We start from the raw sequence: 12,138 nt of genomic DNA on the forward strand, positions 1-12,138 counted from the left end.
GAGGCTATCCGCCCTGACGCGGGGGCCGGTGCAGGCAGCCGACAGTCGCCGAGTCGCGCGGGCAGCGGCTGGCGGGTCTGGACCTCTGTGCTGCATGGCGGAGATTCACTCGTCTAGGGCAAACTGTCACCTCCAAAAATCCTTCCAATTCCCGGCCGGTCTCTCTTTAGTGGAATTTTGCTAGGAGTTTCTCAGCAGGTCGAATCTAAGCGTATCCATGCGTCTCTCCGACCCCGTTGTTGAGGAGGTACTGAAAGCGCTGCCTCCCCACTCGCCGCCATGTTGGATCCCCCTTGGTGTTTATCTTTAAAAAGTCCAAATTTTGAGTACCTTCTTCAATAACAGTTGTCACAATTCTGAACTTGTACATGATCAATAGTGTGTATTTTAACATTTATTTGGTGTAAAGCAGATGACAGATTTGATGTCAAGTCAGACTTCTTAATATCTGAATATTCACTTTCAAATAAAGGCAAACATTCTAAATGTGGCTTCTAATAAAAAAAACTTCTAATTATATGCTCTAAACATAGACATTTTTTAGTTCAAATATGTATACATATTGGTAATTACAAAAATAAGAGGTTTTAATAATTGTACTGTGAAAACCATCCTATGTATGAAAATAATAATTAAGAACTTTTAAAAAGTAGTGAAACAGACCTATCGTTAAAACATGTATTAAAGTATGTATTACCAGAAAAGTTTTAAGACTACATTATCTTCTTCTCATCTAACAAATATTAATAAAAATTTCAATATCAAGGCAAGACAAAATAGTTGAGATTAAAGCACAGTAAAATAAATTTTAGAGAATTATCTGGTAAACTAGAATGAGCAAAAAGTAAAAATATATACTGGACTGTTGGGGAAAATAACATTAGAGTTTATCGTCTCATAATATTATGTGCTTAGATACTAAAGTGTTCAGTTAAGTAAAGAAAGTTTTTTTTTTTTTTTTGCTTGTAAAAAATATTTGTTTATTTCTCATGGTTGAAGAGTCTGGGAAGTCTAAGATAATATGAGTAGATTTATGTCTGGTAATGGCTTTTTTCCTGGATCATAGATGACTCCTTCTGGCTGTATCCTCACCTGATGGGCAAGGCTACTTACTATCTGGGGCTCCTTTTATCAGAACACTTTTTTAAATGAATTTTTTTGATTTATATATGACAGCAGAATGCATTACAATTTTTATTATTCATATAGAGCTCAATTTTTCATATCTCTGGTTGTATACAAAGTATATTCACACCAATTCACGTTGTCAGAACTGGAAATCCTTATGCAACAAAATGAAATTAAACCCCTATCTCTCACCATGCACAAAACTCAGCTCAAAATGGATCAAGGACTTAGGAATACAATAACAGACCCTGCGTCTAATAGAAGAAAAAATAGGCCCTAATCTCCATCATGTGGGATTAGGCCCCAACTTCCTCAATAAGACTCCTTTGGCTCAAGAAATAAAACAAGAGAGCTTTGTAATGTTTTGAACAACCAATAAAAAAAAAATTGTGCTGTATAAGTGTAGTATGAATTGTAAGACATTCTGTTGTTATAAATAGCAACTTAAAATTTTAATAAAAAAAAGAAATGCATACATTTAAAAAAATAAAACCCCCAAACACATTTATTAGGTCATTAAGTATTGTCTTATTTTAAGCCATCCCCAACATCTTATTCATACATAAAGATTTGCTTAAAAATTAATAATTTATTTAAAAAAATTAAAACACTACCTTCAAAGTTAATAAAATTTGACAAAAGTAAAAAAAAAAAATTAAAATAAATAAATAAATAAATAAATGGGATGTACTCAAAAAGTTTCTTCTCAGCAAAAGAAACAATCTGCAAGGTAAATAGAGAGCCTACATCTTGGGAGCAAATCTTTACCTCTCACACATCAGATAGAGTACTAATCTCTAGGGTATATGAAGAACTCAAAAAGCTGAGCACCAAAAAAAACCAAATAACCCAGTCAATAAATTGGCCAAGGATCTGAACAGATACTTCTCAGAAGATGATATACAATCAATCAACAAATATATAAAAAAAATGTTCATCATTTCTAGCAATTAGAGAAATACAAAAGTAAAGAAGCTTTTATCTGCCTAATTTGCTATGAAACCTCTGATGTTTGGGACTCAATTTAGACTAGGGATATATTGACATTTGTATGCCAACATGGGACCTATATTACTAAAATGAAAGAAAAGATTAGCAGGAAACAAAGAATACAGTTTCTCATAATACCAAGAGCCTCATACCCTTGGCTTTTGTAGCCACACATGGCCCAAGAGCAAAAGAAGCTGTGTATGTAAGTGAGTGTTTGACCTCCCATTAAGTGAAAATGCTGGGAATTCTACATTTTTATTCCTGTATACTTCCCTGAAGTCTCTAAAGCTGTATCTATTGTTACCCTATCTCTTTCATTAGATATCCAATTCAAGCCATGCTAAGTCCAGTTCCCCCAGAAGCTGAATTATCCTTAGATTAGAACTGTAGAAGCCAGCTTAAAAAAGGGTTTTGGATCTGTTAATAAGGTTCCAAAAGTAAACCATTTGGGGGGTTCTGTAAAATACTTCTTATTCTTTTAATGATCTTTTAATTATTTTAATCTTTTCTGTTTAAGTACTATGTAAAATTTTATGTATACATAAAATATATGTGCATATACACACATTGGGAAACAATAGAAATAACTTCATTTTAAACACTAAAATAAACCAGAGAAAAATAAATTTGGTTTAGCTATGTTTTTGTTTGTTGTTTGTTGGTTGGCGGGTACCAGGCATTGAACTCAGGGGAATTCAACCACTGAGCCACATCCCAGCCCTATTCTGTATTTTATTTAGAGACAGGATCTCACTGAGTTGCTTAGCGCCTCACTTTTGCTGAGCGCCTCACTTTTGCTGAGGCCAGCTTTGAACTTGCAATCCTCCTGCCTTAGCCTCCAGAGCTGCTGGAAGCTGCACCCGGCCAGCTATGTATTTTTAAATGAAGTGCTTTCAAGTTTACTTTATACCAGGAGAATATTTGTGAACAGCCAGTATGTGTATGTACACTCACACATATTTTTAAAAATCCATATATATTATCAGTATAAATACTGAAAAATGATTATTTCAGGTCAGCTAAAAAGCATGGAGAGAAATGACAAATTTAACCATCTATGGTAAGTATGTAAGGTCTGGACTGGGGTTTTAGCTTAGTGGTAGAGCACTTGCTTGCCTAGCACATGTGAGGCACTCAATTTAATCCTCAGCACTGCATAAAAATAAATAAAATACATAAAAATGTAAAGTCCATACAGAACTTTACATTATCTTATAGACTATTTGATTGGACACTGTTATAAGAAAGGGAAAAGGAACTGGAGAATATTGTCAATTGGTACAGATGAAGAGGTTATTTGTTCCTGGGAACATTTATACTTGCTTTTATACATAATGTGCTAATAATTTTTTTATAATGATATGACCATTTTAAATTTTCAATACAGGCAAGATAGTTAACAATAAAACAAGAGAAGAAACATAATGAGTTTTATAAATGTTGGCTAAAATAGCAATAAAATACAAAACTGTAGATTTAAATAGGAAAATAAAAACTAACTAAAATGCCCATAAATAATCAAAGAAATAGGTAAGGGCCAAATGAGTTTTCTATGCACTAATTACACATTGAACCTTATGTAATGGTTTAAAATTTCATGCCCCTGAAATGGTGCACATTACTTAGCAATACATTTATGCCTGAAAAGTAGCTGTATGTAAAGAGTGATGAGAACCACCTCATCACTCAGACAGTCTGAGTTTAAATTCTGGTACTACCTCTGTTTTTAATGATTTGGACAAGTTGCAATATATAATTCTGTCTGTATCTGTATCAGTTTCCTCACCTGTTAAAAGGGGAAAGTATTAATATTAAAGTTCATATGTATAAAGCATTTAGAACAGTTTCGGGCACATAGTGGGAGGTTAATAAGTGTTAGATCTTCTTAATTAAGATGGACCAGGAATATACATCTTTCAGAGCAAACATTTTTCTGCTTCAGTGATTTAAAAATTCAAATTCCAAATATGCATAATGTTAGATCATGAGTAAATTAATAAGAAATAAATGTATCATTTATAAGCTAACACACAATTGCAAATTATATATCTGTATCGGATACCTATTATGAAAATATCAAATTTAGTTAAATTCAATCATTGTCAATATTAATTAATTCAATCATGCTACATTTAAAGTAATCATAAAATACATCAAAAGAATACAAAAAATATTTTTAATAAAAATGACAGTATTTGATGTTGTATTATTAATTTTTGTAAACATTAAGAAAAAAAATTTGGTTCCTTTAAAATTTATTTAAAGTAAAATTGGAATCTGTTATATTCAATGATATAAAAGTTTTAAATAAAAGCTTATGAGCTTTGTAGTAATGAAACTTAAACTAGTTTCATTCAGTCTCCAAAGTCATATTTTTCTAAAAGGTAGATACTTTCTTAAGTTACCTGAGAACTGATCATGCGCTGAGATGAACGAGAAATATTGGCAGGAAGACCAAAGAAACTAGGTTTGTCATCCTCTGGAAGTTTTTCAATGACAGCACGATAGTCCTAAACATAAAGAAGAAGAAGAAAATATTTAACTAGAGATTGAATTTATAACCATTGAAGTCAAAAAGAATGAACATTATGAAGAATCTCACTTTGTCTTTATTTTAACTCATTTATAGGAAATGTTCTTTCAATACTTTTTTGTGCATACTATATTTTCCTACACAAACTCCCAATTCAAGAAAACTTTGAATTGATTAAGACATTTAGTGGCCATGCCTACTATGTGTAAGATATTATATTAATTTGGGGGTTTTTTATGGTTGTTGTTGTTTCCAGTTTTACCATATACTTTTTTTGTTTTTTAAAATTTTTTATTTATATATGACAGCAGAACGCATTACAATTCTTATTACACATATAGAGCACAATTTTTCATATCTTTGGTTGTATACAAAGTATATTCACACCAATTCGTGTCTTCCTATATGTACTTTGGATAATAATGATCATCACATTCCACCATCATTTATAACCCATGCCCCCTCCCTTCCCCTCTGACCCCTCTGCCCTATCTAGAGTTTGCGCAAGAAATAAAATCAAGAATCAATAAATGGGATGGATTCAAACTAAAAAGTTTCTTCTCAGCAAAAGAAACAATCTGTGAGGTGAACATACAGCCTACAACTTGGGAGTAAATCTGTACCCCTCACATATCAGATCAAGCACTAAACTCTAGGGTATATAAAGAACTCAAAAAGCTAAACACCAAATAACCCAATCAATTAATGGGCCAAGGACCTAAAGAGACACTTCTCAGAAGATGATGTACAATCAATCAACAAATACATGAAAAAATGTTCATCATCACTAGCAATGAGAGAAATGCAAATCAAAACCACTCTAAGATTTCATCTTACTCCAGTCAGAATGGCAGCTATTATGAAAACAAATAACAATAAGTGTTGGCGAGGACATGGGGAAAAAGGTACATTCATACATTGCTGGTGGGACTGCAAATTGGAGCAGCCAATATGGAAAGCAGTATGGAGATTTCTTGGAAAATTGGGAATGGAAACACCATTTGACCTGGCTGTCCCTCTCCTCGGTCTATACCCAAAGTATTTAAAAACAGCGTACTACAGGGACACAGCCACATCAATGTTTATAGCAGCACAATTCACAATAGTTAAACTTTGGAATCAACCTAGAAGCCCTTCAGTAGATGAATGGATTAAAAAAATGTGGTATATATACACAATGGAATATTACTCAGCAATAAAGGAGAATAAAATCACGGCAATTGCAGGTAAATAGATGGAGTTAGAGAAAATAATGCTAAGTGAAGTTAGCCAATCCCAAAAAACCAAATGCCAAATGATTTCTTTGATATAAGGAGGCTGATTCATAGAGGGATGGGGAGAGGGAGCATGGGAGGAATAGATGAACTGTTGTTTTTAATGGCACTAGGCATTTAACCCAAGACCTCATTCATGCTAGGCAAGCACTCTATCACAAAGCTACACCCCTAATCCTTTTTTAAAGTTTATTTTGAGGCAGGGTCTCACCAGGTTGTCCAAGCTGGCTTCAAACTTGTGGCCCTCCTGAGTAGCTAGGATTACAAGCATGTGCCATAACACCCAATTATGTTAAATGTTTTTAGAAAATCAGTGTAATATTTTTCCCATAACCTATCAAAGACCAATCTGAAGAGTTCATGTCTTCTTATGTTAAGTTAGAATACTAAAAAAAAATTTTTAAAGAGCTATAAACCTATGAGACACACTGTTACACTAGTCCTGCTTTGTAAATCACTTTATCATACAGCAATTCCATAGTTAGTCTTCAGTTTGCTGATGAAGTATGATGAAATGCATTTAAACCCTACTATTTCATCCTAGGATTTACTTTAAGTATTTCATAAGCTTTTTTATCAAATATTCATCTGAATGTGTATCCACTTATGACTTTACATAAAGATCAAATACAGACCAAGAGGAATAATTCATTTTGGTTGAAAGATAGGAATTGTTTTGTTTTCATAAATAGGCAAGCTGTTTCAAGGTAGGTACTGTATATGCATCTAAACTGTATTTGCTGAGTAGAAGGAGGGAGACACATCCTCTGACTTCTCATCATACTTTTTCATCCTTGGCATACCTGGATTCCAAGGAGCTTACAACCTATAAATATGTCATATTTTGGACATACATGCTGTACTTGGAAATTCCTCTAATTTAACTCAGCATTTGTAAACTTCTTCATGGTGTTCAATCACAAAGTACATGAATATTTATTTATGTGTATGTGTGTGTTCATCATCCCAGCAGACTTTTGGTATCCTCCTATCTAATTCAGATAAAAAACTAAATTGTAATTCTCATAAATCATCCTATAAATTTAAAAACTATTGCTCTTTGTAGAGTTGGTTTATTTCCAAATAGCTGTAAATATTTCTCATCTAGACTGTCTTCTGTCCATATACAAGTATATATTGACAAGTTGACTAAATAACTAGCAGTCACAAGACCAGACTAATGTATCCTCACTTGGACACAAAATAATATTCACTATAATATTTATATAAACAGCATAAAATAAGCAAAAACTAACTTAGGCTAACAAAAGTTAATACAATGTATCCTTTGTGGGAAAGGTAGTAACTATAAGAAAAGATGAGGAGGGCTCTGGAGAACTGTTAATGTTCTATTTCTTGATTCTGTGGTAGTTATACTTATATTTGATGTATAAAAATTCATTGCATTGCATCTGCAATATGTGTAAGTGATGTGCATATTTTGCATAAATTTTACTTTTCCACACAGGCTTGAAATACAGGTGGAAGATGTTAAAGTACACTATCTGAAAAAAATATAGACTAAATACCTATGCAATAAACTGGTCATTCACTCTAATGTTCTCTACCCTAAAGTAAACATCATATATTCAATGCTGTATGCACAATATATGGAACAAGGCTATCATTGAACAGAACTTCAATGCATATTATTGAATGAATAAACAAATTAAAAATAACTTAAAAACCAAACACCTGGGGTAGTCAATAACATAATAATAGTTAAAATATTTAATAAGCATATTATATTTAATTTCAGTTTTTAGATATGTTTTTTGATAATTATGTTATTGAAAGAATTTTCTTAAAGGCTCAGTGGTTGAGTGAACCTGAATTCAATAAATGGAACCCTCCCAACCCCACAATATATATATATTTGGATGAGAAATAACATGAAGCATAACTACATAATCAAATATATCTCTTTAAAATATATGAAGAAATGTTACAATAATGCTTATAAAAATATTAGGGCATGTATACCAATATAGGTTTGTGGCAAAATAATCTAGAATTAAAATCTTTGGGCTATGTTAAATATAATTTTCTGTAAAAGATGAGTGCATTCTAAGAGGCTTTCATGTGATGACTCAAGGCAAAAGATATAGGTTGCTAAAATAAATACACACAAACAAAAATGTTGATGTAAAACATAAAGTGAATGGCTTTTATATACTGAGACTTGCATTAAGTTTACATGGCAGAAACTAAAGGCAGATATCTGCTATACACTATTTCGCTTTCCATTCTTCACTACATCAGAGTACATTCACATCTACTAGGAAGTAGCATACCCCATTTTCCAGCTCTTCACAGCAATCCTACATTGTTTTAGTTTTCCTGGGCTGCCTAGTCTCTTTATGATTTGCCTATACAATGCCCTACTGTCACTATGTTAAAATTATCTTCAGTAAATACTCAAAAGTTTATAAGACACTTCACTAGAGTTTAGAGAATCAGGCCATGTGACAAATTAAATAATCTGTATTATGAGTAATTATTTGTGCTTTTGAAAAGAAATGACATGTTTAAGAATGTAAGAAATTATTTTTAAAAAAGAATAGAAGAAAGATCACTGAAGGAGACAAAGGGAAATGAAGGGAAAGAAGGAGGGATGGGATGGGGAAAGACAGTGGAATGAATCTGAGCTAACATTACTATGTATATACCACAGTGAATCTCACCATTATGTACATTCACAAGGCACTAATTTAAAAAAAAAAAATACTAAGCGAACAGCAGAAAGATCGCTAACAAGATACTAATTTTAAAAAAAATACTAAGCGAACAGCAGAAAGATCGCTAGAGTAGAGAGAAGGAAACAGGAGTGGGAGGAGGAGAGGGAAAGGGGAAGTATGGGGACTGAATTACAACAAATTCTATTTCATGATTTTATGTCAGGATGAATTCTATTGTCATGTACAACTAAGAAGAACCAATAAAATTTTTTAAAAAATGATTCAAGGATCTATCTGGTACAAGTAAAAGAATGAAAATGATTCATTTTACTTACCAAAATACTGCAGGATTTGGGTAGAGAAATGGAATATGGAAAAAAGTTTTTCTTATTTCTTTGGTTTAATACATCAATTACTGAAGAATTAAAAAATTGTTTCAGGTATGATTGAAGAACTCTGAGGTCAAAATAGTTATCTATACGCCCTCCGTAAATAGCATTTTCAAATAAACCATGTACATATTCCCATTGTACATCTTTGGTACCTATAAATTAAAACAAAATTACATTTTAACATGTTAACTAAATTACTGGCCCTGGTTATATTTATAGAATATGGATATATATGTTTAACAATAACTACTAAGTCATTTATTTAAATGGTCAATATTAATAGTATTTAAAATTTATTCAGATTACTTAATCAAATAAAATTTTTCAAATATTTTACACTTATTAACTCAATGTTCATAAAAAACATGGAAGTATTAATATCATTCAATTATACAGATGGACAAATTGAGGGAAATTTGAGTCACCAAAGGGAGAAAAATCACACAGCCACGCAGATCTAGATTGGAAATGAGACATTCTGAATCCTGAGCCATCCTTTTTTTTCTGTCATACAATACTGGCAACTTAAATTGGAAACTCCTTAAAAGACCCTGTCCAAAACAATTTTACATAGCACTTAATGAAACATTCAGTTCACAAAATAATCCGATTAATACAAAAACACTACAAAACATCTTCATATAACAATCTTCTATATGTCATGATTTCCAAAGTTAACTATCCATTTCCTATTTTACTAAAAGAAAAATGTATAAAAACACCATGGAAATTTTCTCTGTATTATTTCAATAAGTATCTTCATAACCACAATTCAGTGGTAATATTAAAGTACAAGAATTAAGTTTCCAATCTCTAGTAAATACAGGAAACACACAGCTATAATTGAAACTAGCTAAATTTTTTGTTAGTATTACTAGCTTGGTTCTATTTCATCACCATAAAATTCAGAGAAACATAAAACTTGATAGTTAAGTAGTATAACTAAACACCTTGGAACCCAAGTGAGTTATGGCCTCCTAGAGGATAAGGACATCTATATGATAGACGAATAATTAAATTTGTTTTCAACATATATCTTACTATGAACAATGGCTAAATAACAAGGGACTTTCCTAAGACTTATCAGTTTTCTCATTCTACCTTGATATTCACTAAATGATACATCAGTAACTGATTAATGTTCTTTTCAATTTAAAAAACTGAAGCGACCATTGTGTGATATATTTTCTCATAGTTTTATGAGAAAATCTTAAGAACAAAAAAGGCTAACAACTGTTTACAATATATTAAATATACTAAATATTAAATGATTCAGGTGACTTTTCTCATTTAAACCTCTCAACAATTAAGCAAAACAAGAGATAGCCTATATTCCTATTTATAAATCTGGAAATTGAGGTTTAAAAGGTTAAGAAAGGTGCTCTAGGTCACAAGGCTATTAATCTCTATATCAATCTCTAATCAATTGGCCTACTAAATTTTTTCTACTGAATTGAATTTTACATAGAATCCCTTGATACTAAGAAATTTTGGAACCATAAATTTTATGGTTCTATTTTTAACATGAAATTAAATATTTTTTATTAATGCATTCTAAATACATGGAATAATGGGTTTCATTGTGGCATTTTCATACATGTAAATAACATACTCATCATATTGCTCCCCCATTACCTTCTTTGCCCTTCCCCTCCCCTTGATGCCCTTCTTGTCTTCTAATAATTGCCCTTCTACTTTCATGTCTTTTCCCCTCTGCTAGATTCCACATGAGAGAAATTACACAATACTGTCTTTCTGTGTCTGGCTTATTTTACTTAACATTATGATCTCCAGTTCCATTCATTCTCCTGAAAATGACAGGATTTCATTCTTCTTTATGATCCAATAATACTCTGGTATATATTTATGTGTATATACATATGTGTATATATCCATTTGTATATATTACATATATGTATATATCCAGTTATCCATTGATGGGCACTTAGGCTGATTCCATAACTTGGCTAATTAAGAACTGTGCCATAATCAACATGGCAGGTATCTCTACAGTATATTGACTTTATTTATTTAATACATAAATACCCCACAAAATATATCCATATATTCATCTAGTGCTAGCATAGTATTAATCTTCTCAAACTGAAAACTACCCAAATGTCCCTCAACAGAAGTACCTATAATCGAACAGCATGCTAAATAGCCTTGACAATACATGGACTACAAATACATGCAACCACAATCTATCACATATAATTTTAAATGAAAGAACCTAATCACTAAAGGACACATGCTATATAATCCCAGTTTTACAAAAATAAGCAAAACTAATATATAGAATTAGGTATCTGACATCAACTCAAGAGCTGGGACGGGGAATATAGGGAAGGGTAGTCACTGGAAAGCAGCATTGCATGGAATGTAAACTGGGGTAATTATTGGTAATGTTCTGTTTCTTGATTAAGATGCTGGCTACAGTAGTATGTTCCATTTTTGAAAATTTCACTGAGCTAAATGTTATAAGTAATTTTTGGCATATTGTGCTTCATTAATAAGTTTTTTTAAAACCTAAAATGTAACATTTAAAATGGGACTTGGCCACATCCTAGATATCACTATCCCTTTGCCAAATATGTATAACAGAAAAATTTCTTATGTTTTTGATGGACTAGGTACTGTTACAGATGTAAACAAGACAAAGACCTTAATTTACTGTAGATTATGTTCTAGTGGAAAGGCAGAAACAAAAAACAAATGAGTAAAGAAACAAAAAAAAATATTAAATAGAACTAATGTATTAAAACAAAACAAAGACAGAATTATTTAAAAAATTACTTTGGATTCAGTGCTAAGAAAATTTTCTGATGGGAATATTAGAGTGAATCTCATGAAAATTAAAGAGAGATCAATAGAGGAAAGGGGTGGAAGATGGAGGGGGGAGTGCTGAGGAGTGATATTGGTCAAATTATATTGTTATATTGTGTGCATGTATGAACTTGTAACAACAAATCCCTTTAGTATGTACAACTATAATTAGAAGATAGTGAAGGCATAGATAAATTTCTTAAGTCATATGATCTGCCCAGATTGAGTCAGGAGGATATAGAAAACCTAAACAGACCAATATCAATTGAGGAAATAGAAGAAACCATCAAAAGACTACCAACTAAGAAAAGCCCAGG

At 31.9% G+C, this 12,138-nt stretch overlaps 1 protein-coding gene across 3 annotated transcripts in view; it reads right to left on the minus strand.

Annotated features, from left to right (window-relative positions):
* Positions 1 to 12,138, minus strand: part of LOC125613920 (cytoplasmic dynein 2 heavy chain 1-like) — a 121,011-nt gene that overhangs the window by 97,882 nt on the left and 10,991 nt on the right. For all 3 annotated transcript variants that reach the window (XM_048795762.1, XM_048795763.1, XM_048795764.1), the window contains 2 exons: positions 8,939 to 9,147; positions 4,524 to 4,628 (listed from right to left, as the gene is read on the minus strand). In XM_048795762.1, the coding sequence (XP_048651719.1) occupies positions 4,524 to 4,628; positions 8,939 to 9,147 (314 nt within the window). The remainder of the gene's footprint in view (positions 1 to 4,523; positions 4,629 to 8,938; positions 9,148 to 12,138) is intronic.

Source organism: Marmota marmota, unplaced genomic scaffold (genome assembly GCF_001458135.2).
Source record: "Marmota marmota marmota unplaced genomic scaffold, marMar, whole genome shotgun sequence".
NCBI lineage: Eukaryota > Metazoa > Chordata > Mammalia > Rodentia > Sciuridae > Marmota > Marmota marmota.